The following is a 26905-nucleotide window of genomic DNA, read 5'->3' as shown; positions in this document are numbered from 1 at the left end:
ACTTTCCCTCCTCTAATAAAGATCACTTTACAGACTTGGAAGGTATAACCGCAACTTTGACTTTTTTATTTTTCACAGCGACAAAGTAGACAGGCACCCAGAGCCAGCAACCAGCAAAACACAAAACGCTTTAAGTGCTTTAAACACCGTATTGCCAGAATTTTTTATGAATTGGCAACTGTAAAAAAAAAATAAAAAATAAAAAATAAAATAAGCCCAAATTGGATTTTTCCACACAATTCCTCTTTGGAGATGCAAACAGCAGCAGTTCAGCGAGTGCACAGTAAAAAGTGGGACCTCTACAGTGGAGCTATTTGTATGCAGACAGCTGTATGTTTGCAGTCATTCACTAGAATAGAAGTTACAGCCCCCACTATAATCCGTTGGGGGGAGAAAATGTTTATTTGGTTGATATTGGAGGTGCTTAATGACCTCTGATAATAACTTACAAAGAGCTTTGTTGTCTTTTTTGTCCATACTGCTAAAGGACAAAAAGACGAGAAACTGACAGATGGCTTGGACTACATGTACGATTGAACTTACTACTGAAAGAACAAGAGTTTTAAAAACGGAGAAAGCTGCGGAAAAGCGCCAACAGCAGCAACGCCACGGCTCTGATCGAGCTCTGTGTGGCTGTCGGGTGAACAAAGCAGTTGAGTAGTTGTAGTGAGTTGACTAAACCCTCTTGTCATGACGTCATTACCAACATTATGAAGAGAGCTTTCACTTGTGATGCTATCCTCTCCTCTGGGAGACTCCGACCGTTCCCGTCTCTTGGGAGCAGGTTTTCACAGGGAGAGGGCAGTTTGTTATCTCTGGTTTAAAAATCCTACACCCTAAACAGAGAGCAAGAGTCTTAAACTAACAAAAAAATGGTTAAAATAATATAATAAATCTTACAACAATTCAACACGGGAAGAGTTTGCAGTTTGGGCGCAGTCAGTCCCGGCAGTGCTGAGAGGGATGTTTGGGCGGCCTGATACTTTCTGATTCTGGGATTTTAAGACTGGATGGGTGGGAAGAGGTTTTTTTGGAAACCGCACGCCTCTCTGAAAACATGGACCGGCGCGTCGCCCCCGCCCTCGCTGTGGGGGTGAAGGAGGGAGGCGACGCCATCTTCCTCTTTTTTGTGTGTGTGTGTGTGTGTGTGTCTGTGTGTGTGTGTGTTCGTTTGTTCTCTTTGTCCCGGGGCAGGCTCAGTCCAGCTCTATGGGGCTGCTGTCCTCCTGGGCTTCTTCGGCGCCGTCATCCTCCTCGCCGGAACCCATCAGGCTGTTCAGCAGGTTTCCTGCAGGACGCAACACAATCAGCATCCTTCTGTGCATACAGTAGTGCAATAGTCTACGGTACAAAATTACCTCGTGCAGAGATTTCTTTTTCAAAAAAAAAAAAAAAAAAAAAAGGTGTTTGAATATGATTTGTAGCATTTGAAAAGGAATAGTTTGACATTTTGTGAAATGCACTCCCTCAATTTCTTTCAAAGAGTTCGGTGAGACAAGATTGATACCACACGGCGAGGTCAGTGACTCAAGTCTGTTCGGTGTGTTCCGTGCCGTTGGCCTTCATTTTGGCCGATTTGACATGTATAAATCGGCGCGGCGGGCACTGCCGGCAGTCTGACTCAAATGACCCATCTGATTGGTAGAGTGCTAACCCGGAGACGGGGAGCGGAACGAGCGTGACTAGAGTCTCTCAAAATCTGACGAAAATCTTTTAAACTGACCTTTGTCGATCTGAAATGAAGACAGATTCAGCAACTGCACGGCCTATTTCTGGCTTAAAATGTTTTCAGAAACACGTTTCGGTGAACTATTTTAGTACAATATGAGATCGCATTCTGAACAAGCCGCCACGACAGTCTGTCTTTGAATTACCAGAGAAACCAGACCTACGTGACGCGTTCGTCCAATCAGCTGCCGGTTTTCATTTTTGGGCGACAATACAGATTAGCGCCGCCTGCTGTTATGGAGACGTATTACGTCTCGTCGCTTTGGTGTGTTCCGAGGCACTTTTTTGACCAATTTGGGGAGACTGATCAGTCCAGCTGCCTTTTCTGCCGAGGGCCGGCCGTCTGGTCAGTGTGTCTGCAGCTTTAAGCTCACTAAACCTGCACTACAATCTAACCTACCTGACAACAGGAAGCCGCTGCACTCGGCCGATATTTAGCTCCGTATTTGCCATACAGACATGAGAGTGGTCAATGAACTTAGCAAGAAAGTGAATGAGCAGAACGTATTCTTTAATATCTATAATAAACCGTCATGCACAAAACATGAGACAATATTACGTTTGTGTATTTGATTAGACCAATTTATTGGGCCACAACTCATCTGTAAAACCTGAGGGGTTGAACAGTGTGACTCAGAGTGAACAGTGATGGAAAGTTGAGTCGCATCAAGACAAATAAAACTTAATACAAAAACACACAACTTCAGTGACACAAATACAGCTGATGAGGAACTTTTGTGTAAATTATCCTCAACATCAGCTCAAATGAACAACATCTTGGTTCACTCACCTAGCAGTCCACCGTATGATGGGGACTGTTTGGGCGGAACGCCGAAGAAAACCTGTCCTATTCTGTCGAGATACTGAGGAAGCGGGTAGAGGTACAAAAACAGGAGGGAAATAGTCCGTCACAACATGCAAGCATAATACATATTTTACGTACAGTATGGGAGGAAATAACTGAGCATCAAGCCGATTTTTAACACTCACCTCATTATACATGGGGTCCCTCTTCAAGGAAGGTTGATATTGCTCACATAACACTGTGAAAACTGTTAATTTACCCCTGGAGAAACAAAGAGAAGAACGGTTTTGAACACTGAAAATGATTACCCCCTCAATCTATTATTCAAACACAAACACTTAAATCAGACAATTTTTCTAGTCGCTGTACAAAATTTCAAAAAATGCCAATCAAATAAGATTAATGCTGCAGTAGGAAGTCAGATAATGCTCAGAGCAGACTGCTGAAGGAGTCTGTAGAGACGTACAACAGAAATACATGTGTCTATACCGAGGTTTTTGAGCGTTTATACAAGAAATACAACTCACCCATCCACTGCCAGCAGCAGAAACCAGATAAAGTTTAGTAGAGGCTGGACGAAGGGAGGGCCCTTCTCTATGGACGGGTGTTTCTCTGTGTATGTGCTGAACACCACGGAAGCGCTGTTTTTGTTCTTTAAGCATAGGAACCTGGAGGGTGGAGGTTCAGAGGAGGGAACGGACAGAAATAGAAAAAAAAGGAACAGAGGATAAAGACAAAAGGAGAAGATTGGAGAGAAAACGAGACAGAAGTGTGACATAGATTAGAGAGCCGGCAAACCAGAAACATGAGAGATTAACAGATACATAAAAAAAAATAACTGCTGACAGACAGAAAATGGATATGACTGCAGACCAAACATGCTGGAGGAGCATGCATCAATACCACTATCTCCACTGCAACAAATACAACACCTTAAATCCAACGAAAAGTTCAGATCACATTTAGTAACAATACAGACTACTGCTGTACATATTTCCAGGTTAGAGACTTTTTTTTGTTTGTTTAACTAAACGAATATTGGCGTTTCACTTACTGTAGGACGGCCTGCGCCACAAACATGTCGATCTCGCTGCGGTAGCCTCGTGCCGCTGAATACTCCACCAGCATCTGGGCACAGCCCTCCCCGTCAGACGAATGCAGGAAGTGGTAACGAGACTCGCTGTAGTTTTGCTCTGGACACACAGTAAATGTTTTAATAGTCAATAGTTTAACTTACGATATTAACACACAGGGACAGGGCAGCTTGTAACATATTAATGGCAACACACCCCCATAGAACACACCGGATATGGCAGACTGACGGAAAACGTTAGTAAGTAAGTACAGAAGCTGGGATATGACAATCTAGGGGAGGAGTGGAATACAGTCGGTGCTTTCCTGGAGGGTTAAGGCCTCTTTACAGTCGCCATTCCCAACCTGTCGCGTAACAATGTAACTTGCTGATCTCGCTGGTGCGCCAGGATTTAAAGTGCCAGAGGTCGTGCACCACTCTATTTTTTTCAGTGGTGCACGACAAGCATGGACGAGTTCGAGGGCGAGCTTTCCGAGCAAGTGCGCCAATAGCAACTGCATTCTGACCGGTACCGGATGCCAGGACTCTCTGAGTGACTGCAAATCTCTCTTGTAAACTTACTGGGTTAAGATGAGTTCTTTTATGGTGACTGAAAGGCTCGAATCGTTGTGCAGACATTCTGAAGTATTCAAAGTGCTTCTCTTCGTCTATCATCCTCATTTGTTTCACGAGGATATTGAAGTCACCATATTTATGTCTGGCGTTATTCAAAGGACGAACACCCCACCTTCTTTTTCTTCGTTTCTTTGCAAGCGGGCTCAAAAGCAGCTGTTCTTCCTCATCCGTTGACTCCAATATCATCTTAGCCACTGTTGACATTGACGTCAGTGCTGCTGCTGCCAGTTCTGCCATTGTTTACCTTTTTCCTTCTTCTTCTAGTCCGTAGAAATAGCTAAGTCGGTAGCCTTTCCTCTGTTGCGACACCTCTGTTCAGGAGAAGACTGCAACTAGTGTCGCGACCACCACGCGCCAGTATAAATGGTTACGGCGCTCCCATGACAGGTCGGGAATGGCGAGTATACTGAACGCTTTAACAGGTGTCAATGCTGAGAAAGTTCCTAACGTGACGCGGGTTGACGCGCCATCATGAGGCTGCTGGTGTGTGAGCTTACAAAGAAAACATCTGGCATGGGTGTTTTGATGCACATCATATGCTGCCTTTGTGTGTATGCCTCAGTTGCATATGTTAGGATGATAAGCACGTTGATGACTGTGACTGCTATAGATATTTGGATCATTGATGAGATTATTTGAGAGATTCAAATACTTTGTCAATTACTAAAGTACAATTGCTGGTCCCAGCCTCTCAACTATCTGTTTTTATATCATTACATTCAACATTTATCACAACTTGTAATAAGCATGTGTTATTTCCCTCTACACTTTATAAACTAAATAAGTCAGTCATTACCTTTCCACAAGGTGACAGCTAGCAGCTGGTGTAGTTTTGGGTGACCCAACTTGCCGGACCCTCCTGTGGACCATTTCAAGGCTCTGGATACAAACGCTACTCTCTCTGGAGAGTTAGGGTCCATCCGGCTGAACAGCTTAGCCAGGCATTCTGCGCTCCACACACACACACACACACACACACACACACACACACACTCAGAGAATGTCCCTTCTACCCTCCATGTGGAAGGCAGATTTCTGAATATCATGACAATGTAATGCTGCAGCGTTTCTAAGTGATTACACAGACAAGAGATCCCAAACAAATCCAGAATATCACTACAGTATCAAGGCCAATCAATACTGGATCTGTATCGGCTATACATGTAAAGCCCAATCCATCACCTACTGTGATCTGGGTATGCCAGCTGTCAAAAATGCAACTGCATTAAAATAATTGTTCTTATTGATCAGGACATACTGTAAACAATGTATAATGTATGTCTTTTTACATGTCAACATTGGCCATTTTTCCAATGGTTACATTCTTTTTGTAACTTCCATAAAAAAAAAAAAAAACTGAATTGTACTGCCATTTAATGGCACATTTGTGTCTTTTAAAAGGGTCAAGGCTGCCCCTCACCTAATACTTCATCGTCGACTTTAGTCTCAGATTTCTCAAACACCTCCAGGACCAGCATGGACAGGTCTGCCGCACTGTTTTGCTGGAGATGAAAACACAATAACGTGCATCTTTAATTACATATTCCAAAAGGATTTGATATTTTACACAAGCGCATCGCAGGATGGTACAGCTACTTGGAAATATGACATCATCATTTCCCTATCTGGGGTGTTTTCATGAACATGTGCACACTTGACATTTAACTAGGGATGTCCCGATCAGGTTTTTTTTGCCCTGGAGTCCGAGTCATTTGATTTTGAGTATCTACCGATACCGAGTCCCGATCCGATACTTCTATAATATATAAAAAAAGAATAAAGAGCGAAAAAACAGATCCAGGATGTTCCTTATTTTTTTATTTAATTCACCTTATTTTAACATTCAACAACTCTGTTAACAAACAGAGCACTTCTGGTACATATCTCACAGTTTGCTATGGCAATGTTGTCGTCATCAACTTTATAATACCTCCAGACCGCAGACATACTCGCGCTTTCCGCTTCGAGCTGCTTCCGTGTTCTACTTTGCCGGCATTTAACCAATAGCGTCTCTGCAACAAAGTGATGTCATGCCGCACGCTTTGCCGTTTCTGTATGGAGTCAAAAGGGTCTAACTCTGTGCCACCGCATAACTATAGATGTTAAAAAAATAATGAGAATATATATATATATCCGAGTCCTGATCGTGAGGTAACGTCCGATTCCGAAACCAAGTGATCGGCCCGATTTCCGATCACGTGATCGGATCTGGACATCCCTACATTTAACACTTTGTGTGTGGGATATACCAGGCCAGCTAATAGAGCAGAAATCTAGTGCAGCATGTACCTGGTTATAGCTGAAGAAGAGTAGAGCGCCATTGTACATCAGCTCCCTGGCCTCAGCATGTTTCGCCTGTGACATGTACCTGATGGAAGACATGAGTGTCAACATCACACATGAGATCTGCTTATCGAGAGACACACAAGGTTTGTTTACGTCACTTAAGACCATTTTGGCATTGGGCTGCAAGATAAAGATACATGCACGCAGGTTTTGCATTTTACATGAGTTTACAAAACTCATTCTGTGCAATGGAGAAGGACGGGCTTTAACTGGATTAGATTCAGAACAAATCACCTATTTTGGTAAACTATGTATGGGCAGATAGCCAACCAGTTTGACAGCACAACTAATTTATTCATTACCCCAAACAGCATCTAACGTTACGTTTATATACTGCATTAGAACAGGTAGCTACAACGTGATGTACACCAGTAAGTGTTTGAACGTCCCTAATGAGACAGATACTGGAGAACAGATTACACTAATGAGGACTAGCTAGCTAGACTTATTTAACATTCGTAACGTTAAGCATAACTAGCTGTAAATCAAAATTTAATTTTTTTTTTTACTAGGCAGTTGACAAAAACGTGTCTAACGTTAGCCTTCATAGTTCAGACTGCGGCTATTTGGCTACATGCTAACACAGCTGTACCTTAACGCTTCAACACACGTTTAAGAAACGACAACGGTTAACAAAACAGTTAGCCGCTATAATCTGTTCTTTTACAGGTCAAGTATATTTACCAATGACGTATAAACACTGCCTTGTATTTGCTGTCTAGCTAACTCGGCTTCGGCTAATACTATTATCACTTGTGTTGCTAAACACATAGCTAGCTAGCTAACTAGCCCTAGTTAGCAATCCCATTTTGTGATTATAGATCGACAACACAGCTGTCCAAACAAACAGACGGACCAACATGAGTGGGCGGGTCCGCGGTGAAATTGACCCAATCACAAACGGACAGGCATAGCAGCAAGGTTGAGTGTAGAATGATCTGGAACAGGCAGGCCCCAAAGCCAACTGACAATTACAAGTGCACCTACTAACGTGAAAGGAATTCTTACCTAAAAAATAAAGTCCTGTACATCTGATGTGCTTCATAGTAATCCCCTTTTTCTACACTGGCTCGCAGTTTTCCTTCGACCCTCTGTACGCCTCCACGGTTTCTGGCACTTGAGCACCTCAGAGACTCCTGCTCCGACATCGTCGTTGCTCTGCACAGCAGCGCTCGAGCCAAATGTTGACAGTGAAATCCTGAAAGCTTTAACAGACCCTCTTCGCTTGCCGTAGCCGGCGTGTTGTGGTTATTTGGTTGGGAGATGGGAGTAGGCGTGTACCATGGCTGTTTTATATTAAGGTGAGTATACAAACTAACACAGTTCATAAATTCGTGATTGGCTATGCTAATAACGCACAAGGCAGCATTATTATGGAAAATAAAACTACTTGGCGGTTAGTGAAAGGTGCTGAATGTGTCGAAACAACACAAGTACCTGCCCTGTAATTCAGAGAATGTCTTCTCATTTAAAAGGGGAACACCACCTAAATGAAGAATTCTATTGTTATGTCCATGGCATAGGAAAGTTCAATCAGTATTTGTCAGCAAAGCCAGAAACCAGAGAAGTAATGGTGTGTTCCATTTAAAATGAGTTCCCAATTGGACATTTCAACTGGAGCTGGAAATGTTAACTGGCCTTGTACTTTCTTACCCTCACCAGTTATACAAAATGAACATAAAAAGATATTCAACCATTTGCATCTCATTTTCTTCTTACATACAACTGCTTTGACATATTCAAACATTTAACTGCCAAATAAAAATGTTCCATTTCTTGTACAAGGACACATGTAGCAACTCATAATGTAATACCTGCACATAATGTAATAATTTAAATGTAATAAAAGCTCATCATGTTAAAACATAGGCTTAATGTAAGAAAACCATGAGCACAAAATGAGTAACAAAAGTTGTGTGCATAATGTAGGCCTAATAAGTTTTGAGAATTATTATGAGAAAATGATTACATTGTAAACTAAGCACAAAAAACTTGAATAATGTAATAGAGGGTTTTCACCGACGTCACGTTCTGGGAGGTAACCTGGATATGCGGCCATGTTGGAGGCACTCAGTGTAAACAACTGAATGGAGTAATGGAGTATTGTGCACTTTGGATGCTTTTAATACTTTATATCTAAACAACAGAAAAGCTCATCAAAACGCGTCCAAGATGCAAAGGCATGGAAGGACTTGGACCACAAAAAAAGGCGCGATATTTTGAGAAATTACAGTTTATTGGCGGTGCAGATCCCTACAAGTTGGCTCCCTCTTCTTGGACCCATGGCGGCCGGTGATTCTTCCTTCAGTTGCATATACCGATATAGTCAACTACCTGGTTTTCTCGCCGAGCCCATACACAGCGGAAGACCTTAAATCCTACAAAAGTTTGGAGGCCTATAACCAGATGGTGTGTGGATGGGTGAGGGAGACGCAGTACCAAGTCATTAACGACCAATGTGGTGTGAAGCCAAAGTAAGTAATGCAATAACGTCTTTAATCAACCTAACCTTAACTGTATGATATCATTGCGATACTCAAGGTGTAGCCAAGTGACTCTCAATAGTTGTTTTTTTTTTCATTTCAAAGACCGAACAAGAGATTTTTCCCTCGTAGATCCTGGTTGAGCTTTGCCAACCACAAGCGCCTCCTTTCCTCTGATAACTTCTGGCATTCCTCTCCCTGGTTTTTAATAACTTTTGGAAGTCGATAATATTCCAAATGTTTTTCTCGGTCTGACCGATTGGTACAACCTAAAACATGGCAATAATTAACCATTTTCCTTGACGCCGTTCGGGATCTACTTCAGTGCCTGTGCTTTGTTGTGATGCGGAGTACCTCCAACATGGCGACTTCGGGTCTGATGACGCGTCATGAAAACCCTCTATACATTCAGTGCATAGTGTAAGTACTCTCCTCATCTTCTGAAAGCATAGAAGAACCCTTCTAGTTTCACATGACACAAAAGTTTAATTTAACTTAAAGAAGTGGCCAACAGGTAATCAGGACTGCCTACGAAGTTGTCGGTTACATGGACTGAACCTTTAGCTTGTGTGTGTATGTGTGTGCTTGTATTGATGTTGATAATGACAATCTGTTCTTGTTTATATGTTGATCTTGTCATTTTTTGAATTTTTACATTTATAGTCAATTTTACTTGTATTGGGCTAAACCTATATGTACTATTATAATCCTTTTGTCTTTTTAGGTGTGACATTGTATGATCTGTCCAGGGACAGCAGATGTAAAACAGCCTTTTGGCTAATTCTGGCACATTTTACATTTTCATATGTATTATTAGTGTGCATTGTCCCTGTTAAATAAACCTGAAATAAATAAACAAGTGGAGTCCTTAATTTAAAGCAACTGGACATTTTCATCAATCAGTTCCTAAGTGATGAAGCCTCTTGGATGTGTGACAAAATTCAGGACTACAAGATATCCAGTGACCTGGACAAATAAGAACCTTAACAGAGATGATGCTGAATTTAATATACTGGGCATGTGAAATAATTGTGTCATACATAGAGAGCGCAGAGCTCTGCCAAGGCATGCCTTAGCTCTATGTTAACGTTCCAGACTTGAGGGGACGTTCACATGAATTTTCCCAGTTGGGAACTTGTTTATTTGATTATTCCGTCACCCCATGAATGGAGCACAAATGCCACATCTCGCAATGTTAACAACAGTACAATAATAAATCTCCGTGATTTGGATCCCCTCCAAAGTTGAATGGACTCTCCCAGGGCCAATGATAAACCCTTCCACCAAGTAATGAAAATCAGGCCAGTAGTTTTTCTATAAACCTGCTGACAGACAGATGGCCTTCATCCTAAAACATAACCTCCTTGGCGGGGGTATTTATTTCAGTTACTTTCAGTTAAATGTTAACTAGTCTTTTAGTCATTGCCAGACCTTCCACCACAGCGCTGCGGAGGAGGGTCTGGTTAGTCCACTCAGCATTCCGGGTTGGGAGAAAAACGTCCTCTGGTTTAAAGAAATGCCAATAAACCAATCACAGTCGTCTTGGGCGGCGCTAAGCGTCTGACGGAGCACCGCTGCTGCTGCAAAATAGCCTCAGGAAGGAACTTGTCTTGGTGGAACATGTGTACGTTCAAAAGTTGTTTAGTCATGCATCAGAAAACTCAGATTGGACAGATGGTCTAGCTAGCTGTCTGGATTTACCCTGCAGAGATCTGAGGAGCAGTTAACCATAGTCCTCATAAATCCACCGCAGTTTAAAATTCCAACATGAAGAAAGCCAGGTAACAGACCGGCCTTAAACCTTAAAGAGTGACATCCGGCGGAATTTCCGGCGGCAACAGACCAATCCCGGAAGTGGAACATCGTGGATTAAATGGACTAAATGTTAATTGATCCAAGCACAAAACCATAGATAACTACAGATCATCTTGCGATGGGTTCACACCAGCCATGGCGCCAATTTGGGCCAGGGGCGTAAAGTGGGGAAGGCCAATGGCCCCTTTGTCCACCCCCCTACTTCCAACCTCCTTGCATCTTCAAACTCATTTTTATGTACAACTTCACTCCTGTAAAGTTTTGTGACTGCATCTTGCTTGGTTGTGACACTATTGATGTTTTGTGTCCTATTGTTGTTTTAATTCAATTAACTGTTATACAGTATAGTGTACAGGGCATGAAATTGGCACCCGCCCACCCGCCAAATGCGGGTAACTTTTGTGATTGGCGGGTGAAACTGTCAATCTACCTGCCACGTTGGCGGGTAGCCAATGAGAATTGAGTGATTCAGACACCTAACTATCGGTAAGCAGGGTACGCCGTTGCTTACGGGCCTGGTCCAATCAGGGGCCCGCATCACTGTAAGACATTGATTGACAGCCGGGGTCCCCTATCGCATTTTTAATACTCACACAATCCCAGCAGTCTCATGTGCAGCCACTGACCAAGCGGGAGTGAGAACGGGTAAAGTTAATTTCGTAGTTTCTGATATGAAGACGAGACGTGTATGTGACTCGAACATCTCACATTTACCAACAAAACGTACAGCGAAAGACCATGGAAAACATTTCAGACCGTCCTGCCAACATGTATACATTTTAACATCAATGTACGCTGTCACTGAACCTGCTGCTTTTTCAATACTGTCGGCTCTCTGCAGCGGGCGGGGCTGCTCCGTTTCCCCCGCGACTGACGCGCACACACAATCACACACAAACACACACACACACACACGCAAACACACGCACAGACACACACACAATCACACACAAACGCACACGGTGGATGCAGGAAAAAACGCAGATGAGACCTACAGGATGACCTAAATTGAGGACAGCTTCTCTCGTTATTGTAAGTGTAATGATAAGTTAAAGTCCAACAAGTAGGCTACTTTATCAAACTGTATGAATGTGTGTCCCAGGCCAGGATAGAAAATTAACTAACGATGTAAAGATTAACAAGCCACTGACAATGACAGATATGTTCATATTTGATTCATTCAATACATTCTTATTTTGTGTCTTAAATCCACCGGCCTTTTTCATATTTTACCAACATTTGCAGCATCCTGAGCCTTTTTGGTAAGGTTCCTAGGAAATCTCAGCCCAGAGTAATGGATTAATAGTAATACGTATTATTCTCCCCAAAACAAGTTTCCTTTTTATTTATTTTTTTATTTTTAAGAACTATACAAAAAAAATGATTGTGTTATGGTGCGCATTCACCAGTGTTTTGTTGTTGTGGTGCACGTACGCTACTCCTGATTTTCTCTTATATGCAGTGGCGTAACGAGCCAACACCGGGCCCCTATGCAGGATTATCAAGGCGGGCCCCCATACTACAGCATGTGATGACGGAGCAATGTCCACCAGTAGGCTACCATCAATAGGACAGGATAGGATCATAGAGATGCAGCAATTCCTGTTTTTCACCTTTATGACACAAAAAAAAGTGGCTGGTAAAAAGTCCACCTACCACAGTGGCTGGTGGTCAAAAAAAGTTAACTTCATGCCCTGATAGTGTAATATGCCTTCTAGCTGAGTACTGTTTGATCAGGGCAGGAATTTCATGGCGGGACCGCTGTGGCCACCGTGCCTCCACAGTTTGGCCTTATGGAGAAGGGTCTTTTTCCTGGGTGTTATCATATTAACTGCAGTGCTGAGTGCAGATGAACTCACTTGGCCTTTTGGCCCTCAAAAAATTATATGCCCTGCGGCCACAGTGGCCTTGATGCCCCATCTGCACTGCTCCAGCTGATTTCGCCATTTCCTGTCAATACAGTTTAGTGTATTTTATTGAGACATAGACAGAAATATGCATATGCATTCTTTTCGTCAGACTTAGGCTATGAAGCTGCACGTACGCCTGGTTCTCTTTTATAAATCTAAATCATTGAAAAGCTTGGCACGCACACACAAGCCTTATTTCCGTTCCTGCAGTTTGCAATAAATGGACGTAGAAACACCCTTGAACTCCTCATATACATATGAACATATCGATACTTGTGCCCACTCCAACACTCACCACCAAGGAGGTAAGCCAGCTTCTACAAAGCATACCTCCTATGGCGCCATTTTGATGCTACCTAGCACTTACCCGCCGTTAGCATTCCATTGACTGCCATTCATTTTGACGTCACTTTGACAGAGAATAACTTTACATGAAGCGTTTAAAGACTCTATTTGTCCATTGTTCATTTCTAAAGAAACACGACAATGTATAAAAGGCTCCATTACCTTGTATCTCACGTTATGGCTCCGTAGCAGACGTTTTTGTAAAAATAGGCTAACGATTGTGTCATAACCACGCGACTTACTGTCGCATAGTAGAGGAATTACCGTATAGTACAGGAGAAGCGCGCAGGCAGTTTCGTCTCACATTAGCTGTTTAAATGTAATTACTAATGTTAACTATCATTTTAGTTAGCAGTAATTAGCCTGTGTCCATGTTATCTCCTTACATATACCTACGCTCTCCGGCTCTGCAAGATTGGGAATGATTGAGATTTCTCTCGGCACAGCTACCAGAAGACTTACAACTTTCAGACACGTTGCTCACGGCACATGTACGTCGTCTCTCTCAGTTGGAGGCTGCGCAGTAACGCTCAGCGCTTACCGGAAAAGTGCTTCTAACGGCCTTCACTGGTCTCCGTCCAGAGCAACGGGATCTGTTGGTCCATTCTTATATACAGTCTATGGACGCAGCCCAGCTGGCGCGCACAAATGCGACGTCATGGGATCGCCGTAACTATTTATACCCGCGCTGGTTGCAGTCTTCTCCTGAACAGAGGTGGCGCTAATGAGAAAAGGCTACCAACTTTGCTCTTTCTACGGACTAGAAGAAGAAGAAAAAGATAAACAACCGCAGAACTGGCAGCAGCATTGACGTCAATTCTTCGATTTGATTGGATGAGCTACTTCGTCGGATCAAGCCTTTCATTTACCATAAAATAACTCATCTTAAAGGAGAATTCCGGTTGATTTCAACACGTAGCTCTGTTGGTTGTAAATTTGGAGTGCTGTCAGTAGCAAGAAAAACTAAAACAATCAGTGCTGCCTACACCGTCTTATCCTCCTGCTAGCGTTAGCACCCAACAGGCTTAAACAGGGCAAGTTTTAAACGGGTTTATAGCCTCTAAACATGTTCCTTCTGAGGGAACACAGAGAATCTGCACTGCACATGGGTAGGCATTTGTAATGACATCTCGAGCACGTTTAGAGGCTAAAAACAGGTTTAAAACTTGCCCTGTTTAAGCCTGTTGGGTGCTAACTCTAGCATCAGTAGAGGGCAAAGCCTGTATAGATTAAAACAAATATAGTGCCACCATCAAATAACATTATCATCATCAAATACCATTATCAGGTCAAATTAAAGTCATAGATCATTTGAACAACAGAAACGTTTTAAGTTATATCTCATATAATTCATACATTACCACATATATCTCATGAACTGACTTACATCCAAATGTCTTTTGAGTCTTGCACAGGGTATTTTTATTGTGCTGTTAGGCTCCAAGTACAATTTGTACTTGCGTTTCGGCATTCTAAAATTAAAAAAGAACATGACATCATTAACAAACACATTCATGTATAACAGGATAGTGATTTTAAACAATAAATAATTCAGTTTATAGAAGCTGAGCCTAATACAACCATTAAAAAAAGACTTGACTGACAAGGTAACATTGCTAGAAATGTCTTCCAATCCTTCAACTGACTGAACAATTTAGTTTACATTGACCAGGTTGTGCCGTCGGTATTGCTCTATACACTGACAGCCAGCTAAACTCTCTCCTAACATCAAGACTCTGAAGACAGTCACGTCCACAGGTTTAATGACGTTGCAAGGAAAGTGTGAAACTGTCATACAAGGACAGACTAATCAATTCTATGCTAAATATTTCCTTTCTACCGTACACCATATAATTCATGACTATTAAACTGATAGTGATTGTGATTATGCTGTACAAAGACATTTTTACATGTAAACAATTACGTTCATTCATACGAGTCTGTAGCCTGTCCTATAGGACTTAGCTAGCTAGTCACTACCTTCAACCTATAGTCACAGCACCAACGCCAGCGATCACGGACATTTCTAATATAAACTTTACACAAAATAACACTGACATCAAACTAATGATCTATGAACCTATGTCATTATTTAAAAACAGTGAATGAATACATACCAACGATATTACTCTAGGCATAAATGTAGGCAAATGTAGCTGTATTTGGCTTTCTACATACTACAACCATAAATCACTGAACTGTTAGTTGTAGCGTTCGTTTACTTCCTAACTACGGCTCACGCGACATAGCGGTTACCAGCTGAGAGTCTTAACAGTAACGTAAATAGAGAACTCAGACTTGAGGCAAACGTCTAACTTTTAACAGCGTATTTATAACAAAACACATATATTTTCCAAAGGATTAAATAGCTATAGTTAAACAGCACCACAACTACATCTTCCAAAATGTATAAACACCTCAGTTTCAAAAATAACTGAAATTTATAACCTTCATCGAATGAAAAGCCACATCTTTCGTAGCATCAGTTAAGACTCACACTGTGTGCAAAGTACCAATCGCGCGTGCCGTGAACGTTATATAACGGTTAGTTAACGTTAACAGTTGAATTCGCTTACAATCCAACGTTAGAAAAGCTAGCTATTTAATTTAAGTTAATTTTCGCTAGCGTATTTTTTTTTGTGTGTAAAATGTTTGCCTACGTAAAATACATGGATGATGGATGTAAGGAAATAGTTCCCACATCGTTCATTAGGGATTTTGATATTTTAAATACCAGTAAGATTTACTGGGTGCGTTGGCAAAATGATTTTTTTAAGGGACAGATATTGCTCCTGAAAGGTAAGATGTAAACATATAACGTTAGATATCATAATGATTAGCTAGATAAAAACCTCATTTAACCGGGGTCATCGTACGCTAACTAAGTAACGTTAACTCTGATGTGAGTTTTACCCATAGACAGTTAACGTTAACGTTAACGTTCTAACCGGTTCTAACGTTAGCTAGCTAGCTAGCTAGTAGTGTTAGCTAGCGAGCGATCAACGGTGACCAGACGTCTCGGTTGTACCGGGACAGTCCCGATTCTGAGTTGCGTGTCCCGAATCCCGATAAAAGCCTGTCGGGACGCTAAAATGTCCCGCACCAACCACTATGAAATTGTCCTTGTTGTCATCGATTACATATAGCAGAAGTGATCTTACTACAGCCCGATCATTAACTAAACCATGTAGAAAGACAGCGTCCAGCTTATGATTTTAACAATGTGTGTGTGTGTGTGTGTGTGTGTGTGTGTAGTAGTGGTCTGCTTCATTCATTCATAATCTGCAGCCTTAATGTATATTTTTTGTAAACATCGTCGCAGTTATGCCCCTTCTTCTGTCTTTTAACCAGTCCCTCTGCAGGTCCACTGGAAAATCATGTTGTTCATGCATGAATGACAGGCTATGAACGCATGTCAATTCCTGATGATTCATAAGATATAAAGGAATGAAGTAATGCACAAATTATGAATTAATTAATGCATGAATTCATAATTCATGTACCCTTACTGTAAAGTGTCACCCTTCAACAGAATAGCGTCAACGTTAGTATAGAAGGTGATTTAAAGTACTTACATCCAGTGTTGTTTGTATTTAGAGACAAAAGAAGAAATTGAGGAGGAACTGTCGAAAGGGAAGCGTGTCCGTGTCCGAAAACTTAAAGAGACCACTCCCCCACCGGCACCCTCTGAGGAAGAGGAAGCCAAGGCAAAGAATGTAACGTTAATCAGAAACAATGTTTCCATTGTTAACTAACGATAACCAGTGTTAATAAATACTACTCACATAAATATGAGAATATAATAGTAAATATGAAAGAACAACCATCGTTATGCTTTGACGTTGCATTGTTTGTTTAAGTCTTGTATAACTGTAGCTAGCTATAATTAATGTAATTATGCTTTTATCTATTTCAGACAAGTCAAAGAAAATCGGTCGAAGAAGCCAATAAAAAAAATCTCTTGGCCATACTCCAGGACAGAAAAATCAGAAATAAACAGTCTCCACTCTGTCTAACCCCCCCAAAAAAATTCGAGAACACGTACTTTCAGATGTACTCTACGAAGAGGAGGATGATGACGATGATGATGGCGGAGTGGTTCCACAAAAACTTTATGAGGAGGCCAAACAAAAACAACGGCTCTACCAAAACAAATTTAATGACGTGTCTGCAACTACAAGAAACGAAAAGAAAGTAAGATAGTTTTAAACTAGATTCATGTTTTGCTTAAGGTATTCTAATATGAAAATTAATCCTTGGATTTAACTTGAATTCACTAAATATGTTTTTGTTGTTTCTTATAATGCCAGCTATTCATATTGTCTTCTGTTATAGGTTGGAGGAGCAGGAAAAAGTCACAGCAGCAGTCGAGGGGGATAATAAAACCCTTCGAGCATTAAATGTGGAGTTGCAGCAACATCTGCTGAAGAGGCTAAACGCCAAGTGTAGTGGTGAGGACATATTTCATTCTTCCAGACCTAAAAATGCTATTTTAACAAAAATATGTATATGCATGACCTAGCTAGATTCAGAAGACTAAGCTGACCTCAGGTCAGTGGTGTAGCCTATGCAAATGCTGGGGCGTGACAAAGACTAGGAGTTGGGATGCTTACGTCAACTTTTAGCTTTGTTCAGATTCACCCGTTTTCAACGGCAGTTTCAAAATGTGAGATTGCAGAGGATAGGGGTATCAATGGGATTTTGAGCTTCTATGTCTGTCCTATTTACCCTCCAAACTGTCATTATTCAACTATGACAAGGTAAAATCGGTTTTGCATTCTATCACCCCTTTAACTGAAAGTAACTGAAATAAGTACCCCCGCCAAGGAGATTATGTTTTGGGCTGAAGGACAACTGTCTGTCAGCAGGTTTAAAAACTACTGGCCTGATTTTCATTAAACGTACAATTATGTAACATTCTGCCACTAGGGGTCTCTCAACCAAAACAATGGATTGTAAACAGACAATTGATGATGTTGGGAAGTTGCGTGGAATTATGGGAGTTGTAGTTTTTATTGTAAGATTTAGCATTTTATAATTTTTTTTTGTGTTTTGCTAATACAGAATTCAATTCAGTTATACTTCTCCCACCACTCGACATATCGAGGATAATAATAGAAAATGTGTGACTTGCATAGATTGAAAATTCCCTCGGTGCACTGGAGATGGATTCATATGGGCAGGGCTTGACGTTAACTTTTTGAGGCACTTGTCCGTTGGACAAGTACATTTACGTTTCACTTGTCTATGCACAAAAGTCACTTGTCCGGGTAAAGATTTATCATTTTATAATTCTTTTTTTGTTTTTGCTAATACAGAATTCAAACAAACCATTGAAAGCATCCAAACACTATCAACATTAATAAAATTCAGTAGAAACAAACGTGTCCCAACAATAGATTTCCCCTTCAACAAGAAAAAATGATCTCCAGACTCCATAATACAAAGTAATAAGTTGCACGCCAGTGTACAGTGTATCGCCAGAGATAGTGGTGACTTGAACTTTAACTTATACTATATCTAAAATAATTTTGTAGACATAACTTTGCCTCTGAATGTTGGTGTTAACTTTGTTTTTCTTTCTACAATTTCACTTTCTTTCAGAGGCTGATTTACCAAGGGATCATTTAAAAGATGTAGCTACTTTACAGTTGATTATTAGCTGATATTTAATCCACTCTGATGGATATGGCTCACCCAGGAGGCATTGGAGGCTAGTCTACTCTTCTCCCTCAGAGAGAAAAGGCGAACTGGGCTCAGCTGTAGGTTAACCATCTTCTGTCTTTCTACTTGTCCTCTCTTCTGCCCCTCATGGGTCTACCTCAGTATATCTAGCTATCCATCTCCGGGCAAGCAATTATTTATTTAGAAAATACGTCTTAGACCTTCATCAGGTAAAATTACAACAATAACTGACGGACAAACCAGCCAGCCGCTAAAGAGTCAAATTTACTTAAAGCTTCATCCACGCAAAGCACATTGCTATCGCTGTTGTGGAGATAATAGGTAGACGCTCAGTCTAGGTGCTAGTTCTGGGTTTATCACCAGGTTCACTCAGGTGTGTCGGCCAGAACACCACTTAAGGCCAAATATTCCAGAGGATAAATGTAGAGCTGAGCGATATGCAAAATACAAATGAATAAATCAAACATGTATACTCATTCCTCCTTAAACAGTAATATACATTACCAAACGTAATATAAACAATAGTCAGAATATGGCTATATATCATTTAAACTCAAATAATGCAAGCAGAGAAAAATGATTCAAACACTTCAAGCAAGCAAGTAAATTTGTCTTTCACTTGCCCTGCAAAAAAAAGACACTTGTCCCGGACAAGCGGACAAGCCTTAATGTCGAGCCCTGATGGGGACTTGCTCTTTGTTATGTGGCCGAGTGTCACGCTAGTGATGGAGACTGGGTGGGACAGGGAGATTAATAAATGCCCTTGGTCGCCTGAAAAGGGCCAGCATTATCCTGGAAGTAATGATAAATAGGGTTGGGTACCGTTTGGATTTTTACGATTCCGATTCCTAACCGATTCCTAAACCGATTCTTGAAATACTGAAAAATGACATCAAATAAAGGCTCTTGGTCCGTGTATCATCCGATCATTTGTTTTTGTTTTCACATATGAAAACGAAAAAACGAGAAAACAACTCCTTTTTCCGTTTTTCCGTTTTTTTTGGAAAAACGAAAAAACTAAATTATGACTTGATTTTTGGTTTTCCCGTTCTTGCACGGAAATCAGAAAAACCACTTGATATTCCGATTTTCCCCTGTGGGTGGTGCTAAATCTGATTGGCAGGATATGCATTCATTGTTTTTCAAATTAAGATTTTACCCACACTGTATTTGTTAGCCTGTAAAATTAATAGTCTATATGTAAAATTAACAGTCTATATGCATGCTTTTTGTCACCCAATTATTTGGCTTAACTCACTGAAAAAATCTATTGAAATAGCCTAAATGTAAACATGTTCACGCATTGACAGACAAAAGGCACGATCTGTTTTTGTAGGAGAGGGGAAGACCCATCTCATCGTTTAATCCTGTTGTGTTCAAAGTCATGTTAAACCATTTTTTGTTCCCAGTCAAAAATAGATAGATAGATAGATAGATAGATAGATAGATAGATAGATAGATAGATACGTTATTGATCCCCAAGGGGAAATTCAAGGTCCCAATAGCTTAAGACATCACACACAACATACACATACATCATAAACAGGATCATAAAAAAAAGCAAATTCACATGAATAGCATGGACAATAAAAGAAAAAATACTAAATAAATAAAAAAAATAATAATACTAAATAAATAAAAAATTTTAAAACATCCAATAAAAAATCCAAATGAATGTACTAAGGGATGTATAAGTATGAGACGCTTGCAGTGAGAGGGCAGGGACTGACCCTGTGATTCAGTATGAGATTGAATGGTGGTAGTGCAAATAGGTCCAATAGTGCAAGGAAAAGTCTAGAGACCAGCATTAAATATGGTCAATATAAGAGATCAAAAGTCAATATTAGAGGTTTGAAGTAATAGTGTTACAGCCATTGTTCAAGTATTAAGTTATGTTAGACCTCAGTCCAGGCTGGCGGGTGGAGGGAGGGAGGGATTGTGCATATATAGGCTAATATAGCCAGTTAACAGTGTAAACAGTATACAGTGGGCCAGTGGACAGTCAGTACATAACTGTTATTATAGGAGGTAGTGGAAGTGGTGGAGAGGGAGGAGAGGCAGACAGACTATGCAAAGAAGTCTCTCTCTCCTCTTCTCTTTAGTGAAGCATTGTAGAATTGTATGGCCCTGGGGACAAATTACTTTCTCAGTCTGTCATGACTGACAAAATGACCGTTCCATTAATACTCATCATACAAATTTAAATAATACATTCATTCTTTGTTTTAGGTGTTTTTATTAACTTAAATTCTTATGAATAATACAATTTTTTTTGTCTATTTGTTATTTATGGCCTGTATGCCTCATTGATCTGAGCTTATACATCTTGAATTCGATCAAGTACTAAAAAACATAATTGCTGGATTATTTTGACGATAATAAATAATCATATGAAACATAGTATACTGTTTATCACATATTACTTTGGGCCAAAGTTACCAAGGACATTTTTAAGAAACCATTTAAAAATGTATACATTCACATAAAGTAACACCTGTTTGGGTCAAAAGTAAGAGATTTTATCTGTCACTTTGGAAAAAGAGAGAGACTCTGAGAAAAGGTTAGAGTAGTAGGCGTGAAAAAAGCAGGGAAATATTTAAAAAATATTAAAAATAATAAAATGATCTATGGAAAGGAGTGCCATGTCTTTTTGGTACATGATAAAGTATCTGTATTCAGGAAAAAGTTGGACTGTGTTGGGCTCGCGTGGAACAGGGCTCAGTCCCTGTGCGATTTGTACCACGCATGCGTTGAAACACTTGACGACCAACAGCGACCAAACATCACAACTTTTTTTTTTGTATTAAATCTTTATTATACAATAGTCATACAAACAATCAAGACTAATAACCATAGACTGTATATTATTAATGCGATGAAGTGTAAACGTACATAAGTGTCCTTTCGAAGACGGGATGACAGCTCTTCCAGCCATCACTGCTGTGTACCACTATAGTAGCTACATGCTAACGGCAGTAAACATGTCATCTTAGCTGCCACTGTTGTTAAATTCTCCCCAATTCCGGGTCACATTCCTGCTGAAACATGTCCGATTGTGTAGTGTTTGGTTCAGAAGCCTTTATCTGCGATTTTTTTATTATTTTTGACCTTAGAAATTGCTGCTTCGTTCCACTACAATCTAACGTTAGCATACTCTTATTATAATTATTATGTAGCTGTATGCTAACGCGACATAGCAGAGTATATATAGCTATATATGTATGTATATAGCAGGACTAAAGTACTATCTATTTTTGACTGGGAACAAAAAATGGTTTAACATGACTTTGAACACAACAGGATTAAACGATGAGATGGGTCTTCCCCTCTCCTACAAAAACAGATCGTGCCGTTTGTCTGTCAATGCTGAACATGTTTACATTTAGGCTATTTCAATAGATTTTTTCAGTGAGTTAAGCCAAATAATTGGGTGACAAAAAGCATGCATATAGACTATTAATTTTACATATAGACTATTAATTTTACATATAGACTATTAATTTTACAGGGTAACAAATACAGTGTGGGTAAACTCTTAATTTGAAAAACATCGGAATATCAAGTGTTTTTTCTGATTTCTGTGCAAGAACGGGAAAACCAAAAATCAAGTCATAATTTCGTTTTTTTTGTTTTCATATGTGAAAACAAAAACAAATGATCGGATGATACACGGACCGCTCTTTTATGGAGTTTTTTAAAATTGAAAATGATTTAAATTGAACAATATATTAACGTTTTAAAGTACTTAAATATATAATAAGTAAACCTAAGTCACCTAATAATAATAATAATAATAATGTATACTTTATTAGTCCCGCAAGGGGAAATTACAATACCTAACACATAACTACAATAATTTAACAAATAACAGTTACACTATTAACAAGTAAGAACTAAATAAATGTTGTTGAGTTGGTATGCCAACCAGCTTCAAACTTTAGCAGTTCTTTTGCAGAAAAATGACCATATTTGCCTTCTCTGGCAAAATACAACACCTCTCCTGACTTATGGCATGTCCTGCACAGGAGAAAACTCTCAGATGGTGTCCAAGAGGCCTGGACACACAGGGAGGAGTTTGAAAGGGCAGACAATTTGGGGAGGCTGTCCCGCCTCCCCCACCACCAGGCTACAGGGTCTTGTCCTGAACGATAGACTAGCAGAGCGTAATATGTTTACTAGCGATCACGTTCAGAGAATGGTTAATATGCTTTTATGTCCGTTTTGGTGAGCCCAGAGGGAAATAAATATGCCATTTAAAAAGTAGCCTACATTTATGATAGCTTGCTAACGGTAGACTACAGAGAAAGTGTGATGTATTTACGTCCGTTTCGGAGCGTGTACAAAAAGCCGTCTATCAGCTGTGATTGTAGAGTGCACGTCAGGGGAATAGTGCGGACACCGCGAGCGGGCACGTGCGCCACTCGGCGTAAAAGGGAGAAAGAAAAAAGTGTCTAGTGAGCCAGCAAGCTAACATTAGCCAGCAGTGCAGCAGCAGAACATCTCCAAGCTGCCCAGAACGATCTCCCCCTTCACGTTTATGTAATCTTAACTATTCGTTTTGGTGCTTAACCCACCTTTTGTCGGGTTAATTTAGCTAACTGTAAAGACAGCTAAACACGAAGGGGGGAGAAATTCGGCAGGGAGGAGATTTTTGGCACGAAAACAAAACTAACACTAACGGAGACACAGCTAACGTTGTGGATGGCTGCTGTTGTGACTGGATGCCTGGCTCTGCTATGGCCTGTTTCCCGACGCGTCATTAAACTGCCGTTAGCATCGTTAGCATCTTGCACTGAAGTTAAGTGCTGGCCAGATAAGGATTGCTGTAATATTGGGTGGCTGTTGGCTGGCTAGGGGCTAACTTTAACTAGTTAGCTATATATATATTGTGTGGGGTGTTGTCAGCACTTATCCCGAATGAAGTGTCTTTGCGCCGGGGGGGAGTGAGGCAGACAGACCGGGGTGTGCTAGCTAGCTGGCTAAATTAGCATTAGATTAGCCGTCTATCTATACTAGTGAACTTATTTGTGGGTTAGCCCGGTGCTGCTTTTATCCGTGGTCAAAACAATCATACTAAAAATAACTTTATGAGCATGTTGAACGATGTTGTAACCCTATAATGTTATCCACCAAACATTAGTATTAACGTTACTAGCTACTTGTCAACCAACACATTGTAGTAACGTTAAGCTTGATCGATATTGATATGTATCAATAAATAAGGTTTCTGTTGTATTACTGTGTTGCAAAGTGGCATGAAGTTAATCACAAAATGATGCCTTGTGGCATCATTTTGACAAGTACAAGTACAAGTATTTTTTACTGTGACATTGTATGATTTACAATTACTCCTGAACATATCATCTGGGTACCGTGTTTTGACGGAAGTTACGAGTAACTAGAGGGTGAAAGGTTATATGACGCCACTGACGGGCGGCTAAATGAAACGTGACGTGTCTGAAAATAAAATAACAGATTTCTCTGGGTTTGCCATTTAGTGGAAACATTTGGGATAGTGTAAGAACACAACTAACTAGAAAATGCATTTCCTGCGGAAAATGCGTGGGAATGCTAAATAGCTGAATTGCTAAAGCTAAACTGGTTGAATAGCTTAAATCAGTAAGAAGAAGTTGAAGTAGTGAGAATAGTTGAAAAAGTGGAAATCGTTTTAATACATATGAATTTCATTAAAAAGTTAAAAGCTTATGCTAAACTGAACTGGTGGCTTCAAAAGTTGAATAATGACAAAAGACGTAGAACATTGTGAGGTCTGAGTATATTTTCTAACTGATAATCACTCACAAATGCAGAAATATGAAACAAATAGTACGAAAAATCTTAAAGCTCAAATGCACTACACTGCTAAAAAATCTGGAAAATTGTTAGAGTTGGAAGCTAAACTGCATTACCCAAGTGAAGAGCTAAAATACATTGTTAGAAAAGCTTGAAGCTGAACTGTAATACTGTCAAAGATGAAAGTTGAAATGAATTACCTAAAACGGCTGAAAGAAGAAATACTTTGTATTATTATCAGACACTGCATAGAACGAAAAAGCATCAATCTAACTGATATGAGATGTGAAATATATTAGGTAAAAAGAATGGGGCTGAACAAAAGGAAAGAGAGGACAGAGAGAAGGAGAGAAGAGAGGAGAGAAAGAGAGGAGAGCCAAAATAAAACATGAATAGCTGAATTGTTAAAGCTAAACTGGTTGAATAGCTTAAATCCGTAAAATAAATTATAAAGCCTGTCTTTGATCATTAATCACCACACCTGCTAATGAGTGCGAGACAGTGTGAGAGAACCGTAGGTTCTTTATGTAGAAATGTAGGTGAAAGTATGGAGGGGCTGAAAATGTTGGGAGCTGAAGAAAATTTGAAGGATTTGAAGCATGATCTCATTGACTTCGATGTTAAAGAAAAGTGTTAAAAAGCTTAATATTTTAAAAAGTATAAATAGTAGAAAAAAAGTTGAAGAAGTTCCGTCATTAGCTGAAAGAGCTGAACATTTTAAAAGTTGAATGGTTTTAATAGCTCAACGTATGCAGAAGTTACAGAGAGCCAAAAAAACGTACGGAAGAGGGAAGAAAAACAAGAAACAAACAGACAGAGACAGACAGACCGAGACAGAGAGAAACAAACAGAGAGACATGGACAGACAGAGAGAGACAGAGACAGGGAGAAACAGAAACAGACAGAGACAGACAGACAGAGAGAAACAAACAGACAGACAGAGAGACAGAGAGAGACAGAGAGAGACAGAGACAGGGAGAAACAGAAACAGACAGACAGAGACAGGGCGAGACAGCGACAGAGAGACAGAGACAGACAGAGAGAGACAGAGACAGACAGAGAAAGACAGACAGAGAGAGAGAGAGACAGAGACAGACAGAGACAGACAGAGAGAGACAGAGAAAGACAGAGAGACAGAGACAGAGAGACATAGACAGACAGAGAGAGGCAGAGACAGACAGACAGAGAGACAGAGAGAAGCAAACAGACAGACAGACAGAGAGACAGAGAGAGACAGAGACAGGGAGAAACAGAGACAGACAGACAGAGACAGGGAGAAACAGAGACAGAGACAGACAGAGAGACAGAGACAAATAGACAGACAGACAGAGACAGACATAGAGAGACATAGACAGAGAGAGACAGACAGAGACAGACAGAGACAGAGAGACATATACAGACAGAGACAGACAGAGACAGACAGAGAGAGACAGACAGAGACAGAGAGACACAGACAGATAAAGAGAGACAGAGACTGTCAAACAGAAGTGGAACACTAAAGATATAGACTAATGTTCATATTACTGCCTGTAGTATTCAGTTCAACTGTCTGTGAAAGGGTTGTCATGGTAACGTATGACCAGTGAAAACACCCTTTGAAGTCTGTGATGAGATCTCTTTGATCTTTAATCAGGTTAACGACCATGTCACTTGCTGAAACTGTCAGCTGTGCCCCACTGGAGCTATTCAAAGATACAGAGCAAGCTCTCAAATAAAGCCTCAGACTGCTAAAACGATAAGGGCTATCGGTGAAATGATGTAATCGTGACCACCACAAGGCCTTTGTGAACGTATTCATGTAAAATTTATGTTGGGCATATCAGCGATTTAAAAAAGTGGTTCGCTCTGCGTTTCGCTGGGAAATGTGGAGGACATTTAACATGGCCGTGAATGGAGGGAGATGTGGAACTCTTGTTATTTGGAAGCTCATCGAGCCAAAAGTATAAGGCATATCGCATAACTGAGCATATTGGCTGAAACTAGACAAAAATACCTACGTTTTGATGTATGAATTGTGTATGACAAGTAGATATTGTGGGCGTGAGAGCAATTTATAGAGAGGGGACAAAGATATTTTTCTTAAGGTGCTGCACTCTACGCGATGACATCATCCACTCTGGCAGATGCAACACACACTCATTAGAAACGCAGAAAAATCCTGAAATGATCACTAAACTTAAACAGCTTTTTCACAAAAACTGTAAAAGATATCAAACTGAAAAGATATAGCCTAATACCCTTTGTGAACATTTTAAAGTTTGTTTGGTGTCTGTAGGTGAAAGTATGG

General features: G+C 40.4%; 2 protein-coding genes across 2 annotated transcripts in view; one reads left to right on the top strand and one right to left on the bottom strand.

The window, feature by feature from the left end:
• Positions 1-209: 209 nt before the first annotated feature.
• On the bottom strand, positions 210-7804 carry get4 (guided entry of tail-anchored proteins factor 4). Its single transcript, XM_031297916.2, has 9 exons — positions 7596-7804; positions 6531-6609; positions 5662-5743; positions 5038-5187; positions 3588-3726; positions 3061-3201; positions 2719-2794; positions 2519-2591; positions 210-1288 (listed from the first exon to the last, which is right to left on the bottom strand). Exons 1-9 carry the CDS (start codon positions 7733-7735, stop codon positions 1197-1199), a joined length of 972 nt encoding a protein of 323 aa, XP_031153776.1. The 5' UTR covers positions 7736-7804; the 3' UTR covers positions 210-1196.
• A 31-nt stretch (positions 7805-7835) lies between these two features.
• Positions 7836-26905, top strand: part of mrtfab (myocardin related transcription factor Ab) — an 88652-nt gene continuing 69582 nt past the window's right edge. Inside the window, exon 1 of the mRNA XM_035997413.1 lies at positions 7836-7888. Coding sequence (XP_035853306.1) covers positions 7851-7888 — 38 coding nt within the window. The 5' untranslated portion in view covers positions 7836-7850. The remainder of the gene's footprint in view (positions 7889-26905) is intronic.

This window comes from Sander lucioperca, chromosome 22, assembly GCF_008315115.2.
Source record: "Sander lucioperca isolate FBNREF2018 chromosome 22, SLUC_FBN_1.2, whole genome shotgun sequence".
Taxonomy (NCBI): domain Eukaryota; kingdom Metazoa; phylum Chordata; class Actinopteri; order Perciformes; family Percidae; genus Sander; species Sander lucioperca.
Note: the sequence above shows the minus strand (reverse complement) of the source record. Positions and strands in the feature narration are given on the sequence as shown.